This window comes from Berghia stephanieae, chromosome 13 (genome assembly GCF_034508935.2).
Source record: "Berghia stephanieae isolate SIO BIC M18660-M18661 chromosome 13, UCSD_Bste_1.3, whole genome shotgun sequence".
NCBI classification, from domain to species: Eukaryota; Metazoa; Mollusca; class Gastropoda; order Nudibranchia; family Aeolidiidae; genus Berghia; species Berghia stephanieae.
In genome coordinates, this window is record NC_088372.1 from 20,023,563 (window position 1) to 20,045,885 (window position 22,323).

General features: G+C 35.4%; 1 protein-coding gene across 3 annotated transcripts in view; it reads left to right on the forward strand.

The window, feature by feature from the left end:
- The window catches only part of LOC144958689 (uncharacterized), an 80,376-nt gene that overhangs the window by 32,309 nt on the left and 25,744 nt on the right, over positions 1 to 22,323 (forward strand). For all 3 annotated transcript variants that reach the window (XM_078890827.1, XM_078890829.1, XM_078890830.1), the window contains 9 exons: positions 812 to 874; positions 1,943 to 2,005; positions 11,616 to 11,666; positions 14,685 to 14,744; positions 15,296 to 15,361; positions 17,103 to 17,165; positions 18,511 to 18,558; positions 20,037 to 20,087; positions 20,842 to 20,904. In XM_078890827.1, coding sequence (XP_078746953.1) covers positions 812 to 874; positions 1,943 to 2,005; positions 11,616 to 11,666; positions 14,685 to 14,744; positions 15,296 to 15,361; positions 17,103 to 17,165; positions 18,511 to 18,558; positions 20,037 to 20,087; positions 20,842 to 20,904 — 528 coding nt within the window. The remainder of the gene's footprint in view (positions 1 to 811; positions 875 to 1,942; positions 2,006 to 11,615; positions 11,667 to 14,684; positions 14,745 to 15,295; positions 15,362 to 17,102; positions 17,166 to 18,510; positions 18,559 to 20,036; positions 20,088 to 20,841; positions 20,905 to 22,323) is intronic.

Genomic DNA, 22,323 nt, shown 5'->3' on the forward strand with positions numbered 1-22,323 from the left:
TAATAAAATACAATAAAAGATATACATATATATACCACTAAAGAATCACACAAATAATGAGATACAAAGATATACATATATATATATATATACCACTAAAGAATCACACAAATAATGAAAGACAAAGATATACATATCTTTGCATTTCATTATTTGTGTGATTCTTTAGTGGTTTGCAGAAGTAATTTTTCATAATTGGTTTGATTTTATTTTGGGGTTTGTCCTTCCAGTGTAACATTAGTTTAGTCCGTAGTTCGTCCAGGAGAACGTTCCATTCTAATTTAGGTTTTTAGGATACTTTAGATAGATATTAGATCAGTTTGTGTTATTCTTGAGATAACAAAATGAATTTTGTCTTTTAAACAGTCAATATCAATATATTTTCTTGTTGCCTTTATTAAAATGGAGAAATAAATATTTATCGCGCAAGGAATGCTACATGGACGAGCTATTTATCTGTCATTGTGATTTCTTCATTTCTTTTATTCATCACATATATATATATATATATATATATATATATATATATATATATATTCTCAACTCATTCTGTTATATCATCCGATAACGTTGTTTCATTCGTGTTGGAATCTTCAAGGAGGTCCTTTTAAAATTCCTAGTGTCAGGGAGGAATGTTCATGTTTTCAGTTGGCGCCAATGTTGTTTCCGTGTAGGTGTGAATGTGTTGCTCATGCGAGCTGGGTAAGGTATGGTGTTGGGGTTAATACTAGTGAATCCACTTTCACTGGAAAAAAAAAAGTATCTTCTTTCCTGTCCTAATTCATTTTCGCTTTTCTCTCTTATTTCACAGGTGACAGGTTTGCGGGTCCGGCTGAAGATATCCAAACAGTGGAACCGGTTACAGGGGAAATAGGTAAATTACACTGTGCTCTTTTTAAGAATTACAAAAAAGAAATCCCTCTGTTCAACTCAGAAGAGAAATCTGCCTTTGAAATTCTATCCCGAGGGAAGACTGACATGGAAAAACCAATTCATCAGTCTCTGAGCCATATATAATATTAGTATTCTCACCTCTTAAGCTAATTACGCCTACGACGACGTATAGCCTATATCATTCACATCTTTTCATCTTAGAGAATGGTCTGCTCCCATCTTCCTATCTTTATATACACTCTTCAAGATAACAATACACGATTCTTACACTCTTGCTTTTTGGAATTCCGGACGTGTCCCCAATCGCTGCACGAGCTTGCGAGTGCACGTTGGGAATAAAGTTTGAATTCCAAAACGCATATTTGAATCCTTGGAAAAGGCTCTTTCCTCACGTTCTCTCACGTACTCTGGACGTTAACAGCGTTGTCTCTGTCGAAAACAAATTGTAACAGCGCCTAACGGGATTCATGTCAAGTTCTAGATGTTATGTGTAAAGTGCTTTGAATACGTTTAGTGGATATTGCGCTGGATGAACGCTCAAGTTTTTGTTTGTTTTTTTTTGCGGGGGGGGGGGGGGGTAAACATAAAATTTAACTCCCACGTTTGTCTTCAATAAAAATTCCCCGAGGTTAGATCAAGAGACATTAATTTATTGTCTATTCATATTCATTTATTTTTTGTTTGTTATTAACAACACTTCAAATGTCTATCTTGTCAGCACTGCGTGGTCCCAGTTGCAGCATTTAAGTAAAGATTATTTTAATACATAAAGTAGTGTTGATCATATATTCATGGCTTCTAATTTTGTTTTGTTTTGTTTTGCTAATTTATATATCAACTAAAAGAATCCACACAAGAAAAAAATATCATGAAAACAGATAACATTTTCTCGAGCTAGCTATATGTTGTGTCATCTTTTGTGTGTCCCAAGGTAGCATGTGCTATGGATTTTGATCTTTATTCAACTAAGGTTGATTTAATTTATTCCATGGATCTCCTTCCTTTTTTATATTTTTATGTGTCGGTGTCCAACGCCTTATTTTCACAGATACGAGATTTGGAGATCTAGGCGGGGAGATTCAAACAGTTGAACCGATTGAAGGGGCAACTGGTAAGTTCCGCTGTATTCTCTGTTTATTAAGAATTGATTTAAAAATTTTTAAAATAAAAAAATAAAATTCCCTTTATTCATCCCATGGGGGGGGGGGATTTTTTCTTAAGGGTCTACCAAGGGAAGAGTGAAATAACATAGGTGTCAGCTGCAGTGCAGCGCCGCAAATTGAGCTAGGGCGAGGTGACTTGCTCAAGGCTCACAGCGCAGTGGCAGGCCATCGAACCCGGTACCTTTCGGGTACGAAACAAATGCCGTACAGCTGAGTCACGCTTCCCCCATGCCTTTATGCTTTCCGAAATCGTATCCCCTTTCAGTCGGATCGCGATCTGGTACGTCCATGAACAAATTATTATATTATGTGTAAACAAGAAATGTATGGAACACTTCAGATAAAGATATGAAAGACGACTAGACTTCGATCTCAGTAATTTTAGGAATCTTTTGAAAAAATTCCTAATCAGTCAGCAATTTGAGTAGTAATAGAATTTGTGTATTGTGTTACGTATTGTCTTTTTGCGGCTATTTGGTACTGTGGTATGATACTCGCTTTCGGGTCCGAAGGTCCTGGGTTCGAGCCGTGCTCGACGCATAGTTGATTTCTTGGAAAAAGGCTCTTTACTCACATTTTCTCACCGTCCTCAGGTGTAAAATGAGTACCTGGCCGGTAACAGCGTTGTCTCTGTCCGAAAAAAGTATGTAATATCGCCTAACACGCGTCATGTCACGTCCTACATGTTACGTGTTGCTTTTGGCTAGGGACCTCTTGTGAAGCGCTTTGAGCACGTTTAGTGGATATTGCGCTATACAAAAATCTCGAGCTCAAGTTTTGTTTGTGAAGTGCCTAAGAACACGTTGTGGGTATCTGCGCAATGTATAAATTTATCATTACAATTACAACTAATACTTTTGATTCGCGCGGATTTTATTTAAAAAATGAGTCTGATCCTTCATATTATCAGAAATTACAAAATATTTAGAGGTATGCCTCCCTAATTAAAAAAGACCATTGAACAATCATGTTGAATCTAGTATGTATAAGCATAAACAATCGTGGATGAGAGGTCAGAATTATATTTCACGATTATTAAGAGTCAAAATACAATAGAATGTAAAAAGCTTATTAATATTAACTTTTTTTCATGGCAATTTTAAGTCGTGATTAGGTAAATTGTTCTGTTTAAGAATGATTCCATATTGTCTTATTTGTCTTATATTTGATTTACAAAATGATTAATTGTCTTTTATGTAATGTTTTTATATATAAATCAATCAAATGTGGTCAATCGATAATTAAATTGAGAAACCACCCGTGGCATAAAAATCTGAATGTACCAAGGCAAATAATTTCTTGTTGCAATTGGAAAACAATTTATCAGTAATATGTCAGTGATACTAGTATCTATATCAACCGATAATTAAATAAAGAAACCACCCTTGTCATAAAATCCATAAAGCGCCAATGTCATTAATTTCTTGTTGCAATTGGAAAACAATATGATGTCAGTGGTACTATTGTTTAGGTGTCATTTTCTAGGAAATACTGGGTATTCCAAAATCGCGCAAAAGAACAGTGGCTGCGATGTGTTTTCCTACATAAAATATCATAAATGAATAAAACATAAACTAGTCTAGTGAAATTTCATGTATTGAAACTATTTTGTGACTTTAAAGTTTTCCTTAGAGTAGAAATTATTGACGAAGTTGGAGTCTTTTCGACCAGAAAACTCTTCCTCTAAATATCCATCGATTAAACCCTCTCCTTACCAACCATAGGAAAATCATCACATTCGGCGACACATCAAACAATGTTATCTTTCTGATTTCTCTTGTACATTATAACATTTAAAGAAATGCTTTGATTACAGCTATAAATACTAAACACTGTGTTGTAGAGCTCATTTTGCTGAACAATATTCTGTATAGAATGCACTTGTTACCATTTTAGTAAAAATAATGTCTATTTTTATGTCGGGTGGCTGTCAATTTTCGGGGGAAATTCTAAAAATGCCTGGTAAGGAGAGGGTCTAATGACCCTCACTTTTGGCAAAAACTCTCAAATCTGGCAATTCGCGAAGTCATTGAAATCGATCGATATTTGAAGGAAAGTTTCTGTCAAGTTTTTTAATACGAGCACAGCAGTTACGTGAATAAATAAATCATTTCAAGTTTTAAAAATTATTTACACTCAAATTATAAACAAAACAAAAAAAAACAATAAACAATATTGAACATGTTCTTTCTTGAACAATATATGGCCAAAGAAAATATATTATTTGCATTATTATTATCATCATCATGATCATTCCTATTGTCCTCTTCCTCCTCCTTCTCCTCCTCCTCCTCTTCCTCCTCCTACTCCTTCTCCTCCTCCACCTCCTCATGTCATCATCATCATCATCATCATCATCATCATCATCATCATCATCATCATCATCATCATCATCATCATCATCATCATCATCATCATAATCATCATCAACCTTATCAAGAAAAACAACAACAACAACATCGAAGCATCAACAACAACAACAATATTTTAGTGTTATTAATGATAAAACCTGAGGCATTGTTTAAATATATTTGACATGGTCTAGTCAGTGCTCTTCAATCAAATGGATAGCCGTTCTTATACAAATGGTCGCGTCTCTAAGTGAGAATACCAATAATTATCATATCCCATTAAAGCATTAATTCGTTAGATACATATGGGCATGGTAGCTACCTTGGTAGAGCACTGGCTTCACATGCAAAGAACCCAGTTCCAGGTGAAGTCAAGATTTTTTCTCTCACCGTTCTGTCCACCCAGTTGTGATCGGTTTCTTGGGTTTGTTAGATTTCCAAGAATTGATTTCAAGATCCTTTTACTAACAGAAAATGGCGCTGATGGCGCTGGCTTCCGGCGACAACAGACGTGTTTTGATTGTTTACGTATTTTCTACACATATTTTTATTCATTTATCATTCAATCGCCAGAATTTACGCCTAATTTTTATTCAAAATGGATGTGAAGTATATATTGTTCCTGATGGTCACTGGCGATTTTAACCAATGTAACGCTTTCACTCTCCCGGGACCTTATCAATACGTGGACTGCGAGACAAGGGACAAAAAAACATTAGATTTATTCCTGTGTAATATTAAAAATAGTTATAAATGTTTACCCCGTGCCCCATTAGGTTTATCTGAACATTGCATGCTCTTGCTACTCCCCACCTACCGCCCTGTTTTTAAACGTGTAAAACCAGTAAAGAAAAGTGTACAGATCTGGAACGGAAGTGTGTGTGAAGATTTGCGTGGTTGTTTTGAATGCACTGACTGGAATGTTTTTATCAAATCATGTGATAGTGTGGATGAGCTGAATGACTGTGTGAGTGAGTATTTAAAATTCTGTGAACAGCTAGTGTCTTGTAAAAAAGAAATAAAATATTATCCTAGCAACAAGCCTTGGATAACAAAAGATCTAAAACTTTTATTGAACAAAAAGAAAACTTTCTTTACTACTGGAAACAAAAAAGATCTGAAAACAAAACAAAAAGAGATAAAGAGAGTAATATCTAGTTGTAGAGACAAGTACAAAAATAAAATTGAAAAAACCTTTTCTTCTGGGGATATACGGGACACGTGGCGGGGCCTTAAAACTGCTGTTAACTATAATCCTAAGCCCACGATTATATCAGAAGATATCGAAATTGAAACTCTAAATAAATTTTATTCACGTTTCGACACAGCAAACAAATTTGATATTGAAAATGAAAAACATAAATTAGACAGGGCTTTGGAAGATGAAATGACTATTGAGGTCAGTGAAGAAGAAACAAGATTCGTATTTTCGAAACTAAACGAGGGGAAGGCTGCTGGGCCGGATGGATTGAAAGGAAAATTATTAAAAGAATGTGCGCATGAGCTTTCCCCATTTATACACATATTTTTAACTGGTCCCTCCAAAGCGTTTCGATCCCTGAAATTTGAAAAACTTCAAAAATTATTCCTGTTCCAAAAAAATTAAAAACTTGAATCTATGAACAATCTCAGACCTGTTGCACTGACTTCAATAGTCATAAAATCTTTTTAAAAACTTGTTCCTGTTAAAAATAGGAACCAGTTTATGCCATTGAGTGATAGTAATCAATTTGCTTACAAACCAGGACGTGGCGTAGAGGATGCCATTTTGCTGTTTACAAACAACATCTACAGGCATCTAGATCACGCTAAGAGCTATTGCAGATTGCTTTTTGCAGATTTTTCTTCAGCGTTCAATACAATGCAACCTCAGTTGGTTGTTCAAAAATTGACTAGTAAGTCTGAATTTAAACAAGTATATAATTGCTTAGGTGCTCGAATGTCTTACGGAGAGAGCACAATATGTTCAATTAGGACAAAACATATCTTCCTGTATAACTACAAATATTGGTGCTCCTCAAGGTTGTGTATTGTCCCCTGTATTATTCACAATATACACGAATGACTGAAGAAGTCAAAACCTGAGTGTACCTTTAATCAAGTTTGCAGATGACACCGCTTTTCAAGGCCTCATAACAAATGGCAACGAAGTGGCTTATAGGCAAGAAATTGATAGATTTGTGTCTTGGTGTGATGCCCACCACCTAGAGCTTAACATAAGCAAGACAAAGGAGCTAGTGATTGACTTTAGGAGAGTGAAGGAACCGATAGAACCGTTTAAAATTAAAGGACCAATTCGTCCAGCGAGTTCCTCACTACAGATACCTTGGTGTGACAATTGATGACAGGCTCAAGGGGGATGAACACTTGAAAATAATTAGGCATAAGATGTGCAGACGTACATATTTTTTATCAAAAGTCTCTCAATTTAGAATAGATAAAACCCTCTGCACATTATTTTATAGCGAAAGTGTTTTGTCATTTTGTATAACAGCTTGGGGAGGCAATTGCTTAGCAGTGGAAAGGAACAAAATAAATTCAAATATTAAAAAATCTATTAAAGGCTATATAAATGATGTTGACGATGTAGATCTCTTATACGAGAAATTTTGTATAAATAAAATAACTAAAATATTAAATGACCACTAAGACCATCAGTTATTATGTCAGAAAGAAGTGGTCGCCCTTTCTCTGACTTACTTGACTTAGATGCCTTTCGCGTCTCGACCGAAAGATCGGGTCGCCTTGGCTGTTTCCAGTATTTCCTGTGTGAGGTGACTCCAATATTGCCGGTCCTCTGTTAGGGTTCTCAGATTTTCAAGGTCCCCTGCCGTTATGAGACTAATGCTTTGTCCAAGTGTTGTGGGGTTTTTGTTTAGGATCACAGGGAGTGTTGTGATCGGTCTTCCTCTGAAAAGGTTCCCGTGTTTTTGGAAGTATCCCGACATGGCTTGGTTAGCTGGTATGTTTTTGTCCCTGCGTAGTATGTGACCGAAAAGTTGCCATCGTTGTTGTAAAATATCAAGGGAAATTGGTCTTTCTTTTGTGATCTTATAGAGTTATTCATTTGAGATCTTTTTTGGGTATTTGATGTCCAGTACCCTTCTTAGCTGTGTGCGATGGAAGGCATCCAGATGTTCTTCTTCGGATTTTGTCAACGCCCAAGTGCCGCAGTTATACAGAAGTACCGGTTTTACAAGAGCACGGTACAGTTTCAGTTTGGTTTTTCTCTTTATCTTGTCACCTCTAATCCATACATTGGTGAGTTTAGTGAGGACAATAGAGAATAAAAAAATTTTTCGCGGCGGTGGTGGGGTTTGAACCTGCGACCTTATTGGTACGACAACTCCGCCTGGCAGGTGAGAGCGTGGCTCTACGGTGTGAGCTATCCACGAACACAAAAATATTAGTTTCAAACCCAAAGTCATTTCTAGATCCCTCTCTCACCCACTTCTTGAGATCGCCGATTCGTTCGCCACCATCGCGAAGTAATTTTGACCAGCAGTTAAGCTTAATAGCCAATATTCTCATCACAAACATATAACATAGAAACGATTGAGACATTGAGTATGCTCCGGTGTATGGGTGAATTTTAATTCAGAAAAGTGAGTGGAGCAGGCACTTATGTTGGTAACAACAAGATATGAAGTGAGTAGAAAAGTGCCAGAAGACAATAGAGAATAAAAATTTTTTTCGCGGCAGTGGTGGGGTTTGAACCTGCGACCTTATTGGTACGACAACTCCGCCTGGCAGGTGAGAGCGTGGCTCTACCGTGTGAGCTATCCACGAACACAAAAATATTCGTTTCAAACCCAAAGTCATTTCTAGATCCCTCTCTCACCCACTTCTTGAGATCGCCGATTCGTTCGCCACCATCGCGAAGTAATTTTGACCAGCAGTTAAGCTTAATAGCCAATATTCTCATCACAAACATATAACATAGAAACGATTGAGACATTGAGTATGCTCCGGTGTATGGGGTGAATTTTTAATTCAGAAAAGTGAGTGGAGCAGGCACTTATGTTGGTAACAACAAGATATGAAGTGAGTAGAAAAGTGCCAGAAGACAATAGAGAATAAAAAATTTTTTCGCGGCGGTGGTGGGGTTTGAACCTGCGACCTTATTGGTACGACAACTCCGCCTGGCAGGTGAGAGCGTGGCTCTACCGTGTGAGCTATCCACAAACACAAAAATATTCGTTTCAAACCCAAAGTCATTTCTAGATCCCTCTCTCACCCACTTCTTGAGATCGCCGATTCGTTCGCCACCATCGCGAAGTAATTTTGACCAGCAGTTAAGCTTAATAGCCAATATTCTCATCACAAACATATAACATAGAAACGATTGAGACATTGAGTATGCTCCGGTGTATGGGGTGAATTTTTAATTCAGAAAAGTGAGTGGAGCAGGCACTTATGTTGGTAACAACAAGATATGAAGTGAGTAGAAAAGTGCCAGAAGACAATAGAGAATAAAAATTTTTTTCGCGGCGGTGGTGGGGTTTGAACCTGCGACCTTATTGGTACGACAACTCCGCCTGGCAGGTGAGAGCGTGGCTCTACCGTGTGAGCTATCCACAAACACAAAAATATTCGTTTCAAACCCAAAGTCATTTCTAGATCCCTCTCTCACCCACTTCTTGAGATCGCCGATTCGTTCGCCACCATCGCGAAGTAATTTTGACCAGCAGTTAAGCTTAATAGCCAATATTCTCATCACAAACATATAACATAGAAACGATTGAGACATTGAGTATGCTCCGGTGTATGGGGTGAATTTTTAATTCAGAAAAGTGAGTGGAGCAGGCACTTATGTTGGTAACAACAAGATATGAAGTGAGTAGAAAAGTGCCAGAAGACAATAGAGAATAAAAATTTTTTTCGCGGCGGTGGTGGGTTTGAACCTGCGACCTTATTGGTACGACAACTCCGCCTGGCAGGTGAGAGCGTGGCTCTACCGTGTGAGCTATCCACGAACACAAAAATATTCGTTTCAAACCCAAAGTCATTTCTAAATCCCTCTCTCACCCACTTCTTGAGATCGCCGATTCGTTCGCCACCATCGCGAAGTAATTTTGACCAGCAGTTAAGCTTAATAGCCAATATTCTCATCACAAACATATAACATAGAAACGATTGAGACATTGAGTATGCTCCGGTGTATGGGGTGAATTTTTAATTCAGAAAAGTGAGTGGAGCAGGCACTTATGTTGGTAACAACAAGATATGAAGTGAGTAGAAAAGTGCCAGAAGACAATAGAGAATAAAAAATGTTTTCGCGGCGGTGGTGGGGTTTGAACCTGCGACCTTATTGGTACGACAACTCCGCCTGGCAGGTGAGAGCGTGGCTCTACCGTGTGAGCTATCCACGAACACAAAAATATTCGTTTCAAACCCAAAGTCATTTCTAGATCCCTCTCTCACCCACTTCTTGAGATCGCCGATTCGTTCGCCACCATCGCGAAGTAATTTTGACCAGCAGTTAAGCTTAATAGCCAATATTCTCATCACAAACATATAACATAGAAACGATTGAGACATTGAGTATGCTCCGGTGTATGGGGTGAATTTTTAATTCAGAAAAGTGAGTGGAGCAGGCACTTATGTTGGTAACAACAAGATATGAAGTGAGTAGAAAAGTGCCAGAAGACAATAGAGAATAAAAAATGTTTTCGCGGCGGTGGTGGGGTTTGAACCTGCGACCTTATTGGTACGACAACTCCGCCTGGCAGGTGAGAGCGTGGCTCTACCGTGTGAGCTATCCACGAACACAAAAATATTCGTTTCAAACCCAAAGTCATTTCTAGATCCCTCTCTCACCCACTTCTTGAGATCGCCGATTCGTTCGCCACCATCGCGAAAATTTTTTTTCATTCTCTATTGTCGTCTGGCACTTTTCTACTCACTTCATATCTTGTTGTTACCAACATAAGTGCCTGCTCCACTCACTTTTCTGAATTAAATATTCACCCCATACACCGGAGCATACTCAATGTCTCAATCGTTTCTATGTTATATGTTTGTGATGAGAATATTGGCTATTAAGCTTAACTGCTGGTCAAAATTACTTCGCGATGGTGGCGAACGAATCGGCGATCTCAAGAAGTGGGTGAGAGAGGGATCTAGAAATGACTTTGGGTTTGAAACGAATATTTTTGTGTTCGTGGATAGCTCACACGGTAGAGCCACGCTCTCACCTGCCAGGCGGAGTTGTCGTACCAATAAGGTCGCAGGTTCAAACCCCACCACCGCCGCGAAAAAAATTTTTATTCTCTATTGTCTTCTGGCACTTTTCTACTCATTTCATATCTTGTTGAGTTTACTGAGTGCGGCGTTTGATAGCTGTTTTCTTCTTTGTACATCCTCGGTGTCTCCAATTAGTGAGCCGACTTTCTTTGTTCTTTTCCATTCCTCTTTGTTCCTCGATTTGGTGTAAATTTGGTTGTAAATTTTCTATTTCAACGAAAACAGAGAGACACCGAAAATCGTTTCTGCCGTCCAATATTAGGCTTTGTAACAACAAGCAATAATCGTTTTATATAATTATTTCGCAATTTTACTTTCAATAAATGTAAATATTAATTTATTTGTTTTGCAATCTTTTCAATTTTCAATTTATAGTGACAGTTTTAACTATTTTACAGTGTTGAAATTATTCATATTATAAAGCGCAGCTCTGGTTATGGAGCTGCTCCTTTTTTATATATACATCCTATTTCCATTGTATTTGTATCTTATTGTTAAATTATAACACGTCTGTACAAAAAATTTCCTTTTTGGATGCAATAAAGTATTATTATTATTATTATTATTATTATTATTATTATTATTATTATTATTATTATTATTATTATTATTATTATTAAAAGACATACAAAATTCTTATCTGCCGTCTGTCAGGTTTTTTAGTGACGTTTTATTTTTTTAGAATCGTTTTTGTTATTAGCAGAACAAGAACTTGAGCCTGAACTTTTTTTTTTTTTGGTTCTTTTGTTCTCTTTTGAAGCTGTTATACGCATTTTTATTACCTTTTACAGTCCACAACTTCTAGCACCTTGGTATCACTTTGTGGTTTTATAGTTGTTCGATTACAGTGAATCGATACCGATTCGATACCGATCCGACAGATGCTGATTTTATGATTTAATATTTTTTCTGAATCTCTTTCTGATTTTCAATTTTTGGTATTGAATACATTTTTTCACAGATAATACTATGTATCCATTTCATGCAACGAAATTTGATACAGTTCCACCGTGTGAGTATTGCTGTACTCTATTTCAGAATTGATTATATACTTATGATTTATCATTTATCAGTAATAGGGAATGAGATTCACGGAAGAGTAGCGTCCCTTGATTGGAAGTCACAAGCGGAAAAGTTATTAGAGAGAGAACGTCATGTTGATTGTGCGGCATGAGCCACTTTACCGAAAGCGAGGACGAGAGAGACGCATGCGCAAAACCATTTTGACGTTCTCTCTGTAAGGTGACGTCCAATCAAGGGACGCTACTCTTCCGCTAACCTCATTCCCTGTAGAGCTAATCATTTAGATGACGCCTTCAAAACATGACGCATATTTTTTGCATCCATTCAAAGTTTGTTTACAAATTGTTCAGCAACAGACTGTCAAATGTTAAAGATTCTAAAAGGGATTGCATGGGACACTTTCGATTTTTATTTAAAAAATCTTCCTATCCCCACCCCGACCCCTCTCATCCTTCCACCCCTTCCTTCCTCTATGATACCCCGTCGCCCCCCCCCCCCCCCCCCCACCAACCCCCCTCCTTTTTTCTTTTAGCAAATACAGCAATAAAACAATTTTTCGTGGCAAAACAGGCTACCACTTTAAATCCCACAAACAACACTCAGCGGTAGGGATCCCTTGTCTTGTTCCTCTTTCCAGTCGTGAGCGGGTATCTAGTATCTAGAGACCTAAAAGTAAAGGTTGTTTCGAGCTCGGAAGATAATTTTTTCAGGAAATGGCAAGATTCAATAAAAGCTAGACTTTTGCCGGTTGAAGGTGGTGGGGGCTACACATTACGAAAGATAGAGTTTTGTTGGGGTTTTTTTACTTTTGTTGAGAATTCCAATACTGGGGGATTACTGTGTTTTGGTTTTTTATATGATTGACACACGTTCAAGATTGTAACTGTTGCCCATAAAATGGCAATAAAAACCCATTATCCACCTATTATTATGAAAAGGGTGCCTCTCAAAAAGTATCTGAATCAATATGTGCATGAGCATGGAGCATACTTGAGAATAGTTGAGTGAAGCTAGTGATTGACAGTCAAATAGGATTCAACAGTCATGACGTCACTTCCTCCGTAATGACGCATAGTAACTTAGTAACTGTTTCTAAACTATCAGAACAATGGCGGAAGCCCTTATGAAAAACGTATCCGACGAGCATAAAAGTATATCCAGAGGAGAAAAACATACATCTGATCATGTTTTGACTTTTATACATTCTGATCGCATGACAGGAGAAAAAGTTCTAGCCAGCATGAAGAATAAAAAGTACCGATTTTCTTTGTTTAGAACCAAGCGGTTGGTTGCTGGGCGGCCGTGACATCAGACTATCGAATCCTATTAAGACATGAATCGTAAAGATGAAACAAATCGACAAAGCATTCTAAAATTGTGCGAATGAGCCATACAAAGTTAAATACCTGAAAGCTTTTATTTGTGAATATTGAATTGAATCTTTCCCTTCTCTCAAAAACAGTCAATACAAATTACAAACTCAAACGCTGAAATTGAAACCTTTCATTTGTAACGTTTGGTCTCGCGTTCGAGGAAGGTGATTAGAAACGGTAGGAGCCTTGCGCACAAAATAGATCCCCAGCTTATTTTTTGTTTAAAATGCAGATAAACACTTTTAGTTTTTAAAAAAATGCACAAATAAACGTTATACTAGTTAAATTCACCTTATATGGCTAATGAAACTTTACACTTGTTTTGAGTCAATTCATTTGAGTTTTAAGAGAGAAAATGGATTAATGTTACAGCACAGAAATGAGCAATATCTTTATTATATGTGATCCAAATTTCTTCAACATACATGCCTAATCCTAAAAGTAACGAAGACTCAAAGAACGCAAGTAGGTTTGTTCTGCTTAGTAAAAAGGAAACATTTGACATAAAAAAAGTCAATAACGCGTACCACGATTTCCAATTACTGCCTGGACAAGTCTTCCCATTGAGTTTATCAAGTGGTTTATGCCATTTTGCTTTGATTTATTCTTCTCTGATTCAACAATGTTTTACAGCACGCAAGCATTTCTAACTTGGTACCTCCCCCCCCCCCCCCACAACAAATTAACATGATTCTCATATAGCACCAAAATACACCAGCTGACTGCCGTATCCAAATGTAATAATAATAATAATAATAATAATAATAATAATAATAATAATAATAATAATAATAATAATATTAATAATAATAATAATTATAATATAATAATAATAATAATAATAATAATAATAATAATAATAATAATAATAATAATAATATATAATAATAATAATAATAATAATAATAATAATAATATAATAATAATAATAATAATAATAATAATAATAATAATAATAATAATAATAATAATAATAATAATAATAATAATAATAATAATAATAATAATAATAATAATAATAATAATAATAATAATAATAATAATAATAATAATAATAATAATAATAATAATAATAATAATAATAATAATAATATAATAATAATAAATAATAATAATAATAATAATAATAATAATTATTATTATTATTATTATTATTATTATTATTATTATTATTATTATTATTACTATTATTATTATTATTATTATTATTATTATCATTATTATTATTATTATTATTATTATTATTATTATTACTATTATTATTATTATTATTATTATCATTATTATTATTATTATTATTATTATTATTATTATTATATTATTATCATTACTATTATTATTATTATTTATTTATTTATGTAGCGTTTTACTATCTAATGGTAAAGTGCTCAATGATAAAATCACGGTGAACTTTGTACTTTACAATACAAACATCAGTTAATAAAATGTGATCACTGAAAAACGTTTTTGAAAAATAATTAATTGTATTAATGTGTCATATCAAGTTGTGTAAAAAGCTGTGATTTTAGAGTAGTCAATACCTTGTGATTCAATTTGTATTTCTCTAAACAAAGATTGTGCTGTTAATTTTCCCCGCAACTATAGATTCTGTTTTCTCTGTCTTTGTATCCCAGTCTTGACAGATGATAGCGAGGTACTTGTTCAGAAAAAATTGATTACCAAAGACCCATTTGGTAAGTTATATTGTACTTGTTCAGAAAAAATTGATTACCAAAGACCCATTTGGTAAGTTATATTGTACTCCTTTCACTCTTGTTTTATACTTCAGACCAGTAAATCTCATCATCCAATCGTCGAATGAGATACGTATTTTTTGGACCATTAAACGGTCTTCAATCAAACATACACACAAAAAGAAAAACAACTTTGTATTTATCTTAATTTCAAAATCATAGAGCATCTGCACAATCTTGATACAAAATGTTGAACACAATGATTCAGTTTATTTTTCTTAAAGCTGCACTATTTATGAACTCTTTAGTTTAAAAAGCCGAGCACTTAGTCTTCGTGCTTGGATCTTTAAAGCTCTATTAAAAGCCATTTTAAGACTTTTATGACACAAAGTATCTCACACAACACTGGATAGATTCATAAACTAATATTGACGATGAAACGAGATGAAATTGGATGCCATAGGTGCAATTTGGTTAAACTGTAGCAGATTATTATTATGATTCGGTCCCACTTTTCTTATTTGTTTCTTTATGTAAACGTTTATACACAGCTTCTACTAAGTTTCCGAGTCCATTAGAGGAAATCCAAACAGTCCGACCGGAGGACAGGGCAAATGGTAAGTTGAGCTATACATTACTTTAGAATTGATAATACGATTAGTTGTCCTTAACCCGTTCTACAAACCATTTTATTTCGGTCAAATTCATTTTCAAAAAACCTCAGCAGGTTTTCGTTATAAAGTTGATCATTAAATTTTGGTATCTCACAAGCTCCAAAAGGTAAAGTCTCGGATTGATTACGTATTCAAATATATCTTATTAGCATTCGAGATATCATCATCATCATCATCATCATCATCATCATCATCATCATCATCATCATCATCATCATCATCATCATCATCAGCATTACTGACATTATAACCTCTAGCACCATCATAGTTATTATGGTTTTACTAATGATGGAGTGTAGAACATTTATGTAATATATCTCACATGCAGTATTTAAATTTAAGTGAATATAGTATGTGCAAAGGTTACAACTGGGTGGATTGCAGAGATTGCAAACATCTTATCCACATATTTGCAGATTTTGAATGAGAGTGCTCTAACTTCTAACTACCACATTTGACTAATATGTGAATACGCGAGATTTGAGAATCATATTTTTACCTCTTTTTAACCAATTAACTGGCATACTTTGAAGAAACATACATTCATAAATGGTCAAAAAACGTGTCCTTCATATTATATCGATCTATTTAGACGAACCTCATCTTAGCAAAAACTCTCAAGCCTGGGACTTCGCGGTCTGTTTCTATATCGCTTGCCCTCTTTTCTATTTTTACAGTTACTAAGTTTTCAGATCCAGCAAACCTTATCCAAACATTACCACCAAACGAAAAGCTGTTGGGTCATTTGTATTGAACTATTTTTCGATATTTAAAGGACGAGATTTCTGTCCAAATTTTTAAAGACAAGTTTTTTTTTCAGAGTACGGTAGTTGATTGATGAGTTATAATTGTTACCCATGAAGCATTGACTGTTTTTCATTTCCCATTTTCATATCAAACTTAAATATAACAGTATAGTATGGACAAAACTTCCATGTTTCTACGTTTGTGCTTAGGCAGTAAATACTTAACTCACTCAAACCAAGAGATTTTTGCAACTTTTCAAAATTGGAAAAAAAATGTATTAAAAATAATCATGTACATAGATAGTTTTATTCAACTATCATTAACATGCAAAACAAAAACGAACAAAAAACATAAGCTTTGAGGCTACGCCTATAATTTGTCTCAAAAAGATGTAATAAATAGGCATGGGGTAAAAGTAACCTGGGTAAACTACAGATATAGTCGATGTTAGGGTTGGGTGAGTTAATCTTCATCGAGCCATGTGGTGCAAAATGCATCTATCAATGATTTCCATCTATGCCTGTCGGCTGGTTGGTATTCAACGCTTTAAAAAATATAACGGGCCGTAAAAAATAGTTTCATAGCTAACGTGTGCTACCCTTTCTAAAAAACAAAAAAAAACAAAAAAACAAAAAAAAAACAAAAAAACAATTGGGTAACCCTGCACCAGATATTCGTTAATCTCTGGTGTTATTAGCAAGGTAACGATTACGTTGCCGGAACCCAAACGAACGATAAGCATCGTGTGGCAACGTCTGAGAACAGATCCTGGGATCAATCGTTTAGATTCGGGAAACAAACGTTAACTTGCTATTGACGAATGAACTGAACGATTGAATACTAACCTGTCAAAAGATGATTTATATATAGGAATAATTTGGTCCTGGCCTCTTTACTTCTGATTTGTGTTTCTATATCGCTTGCCCTCTTTTTACAGATTCTAAGGTGTTTGAGCCACCAAAGGATATCCAAACAATACCACCGGACGAAAGGCTAACTGGTAATTTATATTGCACTCTTTTTCAGACAGGGAAGCAGAAGTCGTGACGTCACAAATTCCTCTATTTCGGGTTCAAAACTCCTTGGAAGTGTGTAACCAGTCTTCTGGACTATGAATAAATAATGAATACGTTACATTTTTAATCATACGGCGGCATAGCTATTTTAGAACAAGCAGGATGTATCGGCAGATTCTTGTGATTAAGGGGCGTAAACGTGCGAAGATGGATTATTTTTATTGACAAACAACAACTTTTACAATTTAGGCTAGAAAATAAGATGCCATCAATCTAAAACCAGAAGATCGATTTGCACAAAGTATTATCCAGTCCTACGGAGGACTGGTTTTAACATTTCAAATGAAATTGGAACCAATATTTTGGCGCCACACATTTGTTCCCTATTGATTTCACTGTTGTATCAGTAGTACGTCCGTGTCTGGACCACAACTGGATACCAGTTGCTGTACTTTCTAATTTTGTATAGGTCTACAAATGCAACGTTTGGTTTACCTAGTCTTAATGTTATATAACGTCAGAATGAATTTGGTGCAAGATTAAATCGACCATGCACTTTGCTCATTTCCTTAAGTAAAATATTTTGAGTCTTTTGTTTTGCTTGTTTGTATTCTTTTGCTACATCCCGACCAAACAAGACCTAAAACGTGATACCTATTGAAGATGAGATGTTTTTGTAAGTGTATATTAACTCAGAATTTATATGGTCAAGAGATATAATATCGTTATCTGTAGTCTACTTTTGCAGCAATTCCCTAGCCTATAGTATAAAATATTACAATTGTAGAATTTTCTTGTTTTGCCCTTAGTTTGTAAAAATCTTTGCTAACATCTCCGAACAAATCAAACTTTTCCGTTTCCAAAGTAGATACAATGAAGAATGGTAGATGTTTTATAAATGGCAGATCTATATGCCAGCACATCAGTCAAAAATCACATAGGTAAATTGACTTATTTTGTGTTTTAAGCTGATTTGACACTCGACTTCATCGCTTTACGAGGGTTCTCCATGGTCAACAGCTATTATAATACAACCACGTTTAGAGGCTGTGCATAAGCAGGGGCGCGATAAACAAATTTATTTTTCGGACAAAGATAACACTGTTAGCAGCCATGTGCTCATTTTACACCCGAGTGCAGTAATACAATGTGAGTAAAGAGTCTTTTACAAGGACTCAACTATGCTCCGAGCGAGGTCCGGACCCAGGACCTTCCTATCCAAAAATTAGTGTCATACAACAAGACCATATGTCTGCCACGTGATTCACCCCCATTCCACATAGGCTTATTAAATCTAATCTTTGTATTGGACAATTTTTTTTCCCACAGGCACAACTCCTCAACGTGGTATGTTGCTGGAATCAAAAACGCCGGAAAGTAAGTTATACTGTCTCCGTTTCAGAAATTATTTCATACACTTTGGGGAGTTTTTTGCCCTCATATTTTAAATCAGTTGATCCAATATCCGGCCATGGTGTTGTATCGATTCCATGGAAAATTTAGTAAGGCTCAGCACAAGAAACATTTAGTTTTAGTATCTCAATAACATTCACTTAAGTACAAGATTAAGCTTGAACCCTTTAAAATTATACACGACCATACTTCTTTGATGTTTAACTTCTTTGAGCGCTACCTCTCAACCAGAAATTACCAACGGGGATTTGGTTGAATCTAGTTGTGTTTAAGAATATCTGGGAAACAGAGGAGCTATATATTGCTCATGAACATCGGAGAAACAATTTAAGATTTAAATATTGATAGATTTTTGTGGAGGACAGACTAGAAACGTATTGCCTTTTTCCTTGACCAGTGAGTCTGCTACAACGTACGTCAACATTTATAGAGACTATGTTTCTCTCCAATAAGAAGTATTCATTTACTTTTCAAATGATTGACTCACTTGGTTGGGATATTGGCACCGTTTCAGGCACCATCGGGCCAAATAGTAGAGGTAGCACAGGATGCGAGCTGACTACATTCCATAAATGTCGTTAAGCTGTACTCCTTAGGGAAAAGAAACACAGGTATCCTGAAGTTGAACTGTACAAAAGGGAACTGAAAGCCCCAGGGCAGACCGAAACCCGTATAGTAAAAGTCGGAGAAAAATGGCGATCCATTGCTATTGCCTCTAACAACCGACGGATTAAGGGAGTTAGTGAGAAGAATTTCAATGTTAGTAATCCTTCTGCAATATAGATTTCCCCATCATCTCGTATTACTATTATTTGAAAATTATATTTTAAAACAAGTTTAAAGGCATAGATTGAGCGATTGAAGTGTCCTTAAATGAATATTTGCAGGAACTGATTAAAAAATATGAACCCACTCGAAATTTAAGATCATCTCAGTCCCAACTTCTAAAAGTTACCACCTCAAAATCCCCTTTCGGTGAAAAAGCCTTTTCATTCATAGCTCCACGCCTATGGAACGCACTTAGTCCTCGGACAAAGTCCTGTGAAAATTTATCATCTTTCAGGAAATGTCTGAAGACTGAGTTGTTCCGCGAGGCTTATTTTTCATAAAATAGATGTTGCTTTGATTCTGTTTTTTGTATGCATGCTTATTATGTATCATGCAGTGTCGTGATTTTTAATTTTGTTGTTTTTTATACATTTTTATTTTTATTATGTTAAGCGCCGCAGTGCACGATTAACGTGGATGTTTAGGCGCTATATAAATTCATTATTTACTATATTTACTATTTACTATCACAATCACAATCTTTTCACCATCAACATCATGGCATTGCTAACGATAATACTAAATGTAAATGAGGATAATACATTTTGTTTGCTTCTTTCTTTCTTTTTTTCTTTCTGATTCATCAGTCATTGTATCGCATTTCCACCTTACAGGTGATGTAGAATTCCCACTTGATGTCGAGAATAAAACAGCCTTGCCAATAGGTATGTTTGCTATGCTATAAAACGTTTTACAGATTTAAATTTACACTCACATTTGATACATTACAAGAGTCGTCCAAAACGTCTGGACGCGACCCTCTGCTGCTCCGTTGTGTGTGTGTGTGTGTGTGTGTGTGTGTGTGTGTGTTTATGTGTGTGTGTATATATGTGTGTGTGTCTGTCTGTGATTGTGTATACATTCTTATGTCTATGTATGTGTCCGCATGCATTATGTGTATGTATGAAGTCAACTTTATAAGTTATTTTACTAGTTTACATTAACTTAATGTCGTTGCATTTGCCCAGAGCCCGTAAATAATAGCAGGTTTAGCTGCGCTTGACAAATATAAATTATTATTATTATTATTATTATTATTATTATTATTATTATTATTATTATTATTATTATTATCATCATCATCATCATCATCATCATCATCATCATCATCATCATCATCATCATCATCATCATTATTATTATTATTATTATTATTATTATTATTATTATTATTATTATTATTATTATTATTATTATTATTATTATTATTATTATAAGAGCTGTAACGTGAAAGAATTTTTCAACAAACTGGATCTCCCCCTCCTCATTAAAGTTTGAATATTATTGTCCTAGAATACTTGATAGGTGATATGATTCGATCCTTATTTTTCCGCAGATGTTTTATAAAGAATCATTTTCCTGACCACATTTCTTTCACATTTTTCTGTCTCCGTATTGTGTACATTTTTGTTTCCACAGTTAATAAGTTTCCAACACCAGCCGAAGAAGTCCAAACAGTCCCACCTAACGAAAGGCTGACGGGTAAGTATCGTACTGTACTCATTTTTGAAGTCGTTATACAGTAGTGATCAAAAGTAACCTTACAATTTCAATAATATACTCTCCATGGCAATGAAACATGCATTAAAGGACATCAAATTCTTTTTCATGTTAAAGAAAATTAAATTCTGCCTACAATGGAGTCAAATATACTTTCAAGTACATCACTTCAAGCAAAATATGGTAGTTTGAAAGTAATCACTTTCTGATCCCTATTTGGCAAAAGTAGCACTGGACTCAAAATAAATGCATTAACTGTTACAATTTTTTTTCCATTCGGGTTCAAACAAGTTGGCATAATTCGCCACATTCTCTGACAACAACTTCAGCTTCCTGTTGTTGTCTGACATCGAGATCTCGATATACTTCTAAAGTTTCTATTTCGAAATCTTTTAACGCCTGCACAGCATTATCGTGCCAAAAGTGAATTGTGAAGAACGGACACGGTTGCTTGGACAATTGGAAGCGGGATATAGCGTAAATAAGGTGGCTAATATTATTAACATATATCTCACACGTCAGTCCGTTGATTACATATACCACAAGAGTTTTGAGAAAGATCTTCTAAGGCAAGGATGGCTATGCGTAAACCAATGCCCACATTGATAAAGATATCCTTTACATGCTTAGAAAATGTCCATTCAAAACAACCATTGCCAATGCTCAAGAACTCGGGCAGTGCAACAGACATACAATGAGACGTTTATTTCCTAGCGGCAGGTCTGCGCAATAGACGTCAGGCTGTTCGGCTGATGATGGCCAGACAGCACCGCATTAATCGTGAAAAATTATAGATAGTATGCGGTTGGCTAAGAAGCTCACAACATTGCCATCCGGAAGTATAACGGACCAACACACAAAACTGTGTGTATCCATGAACGTTTATAGTCAGGTTAATACAGTTCAGTGAGCATTACTCACAAACGCGGATAGCAAAAAATAATTACAAAGGCCTGAGTGACGTCATCTTCGAACTATCTATAGATAGTTCGTAGTTGACGTCACTCATGTCTTTGTTATTGTTTTTTGCCATCGCGTTTATGAGTAATTCTCACTTAGATGTATTAACCAGATTATAAACGTTCAAGGTTACACAGAGTTTTATGTGTTGGTCAATTATACTTCCGGGTGGCAATGTTGTGAACTTATTAGCCAAGCGCATACTATCTATAGTGTAACCATGAATATTTATAGGCAGATTCATACAATTTAGTGAGAAGTACTCATAAACGCGGATGGCAAAAAAAAGCCTTGGATAACAAAATATCTAAATAAATATCTACTTTTATTATCCAAAAGAGAACTCTCTTTACTAGTGGAAACAAAAAAATAAGATCTTAAAACAAAACAAAAATAGATAAAGAGAGTAATATCTTGTTGCAGAGACAAGTACAAAATTAA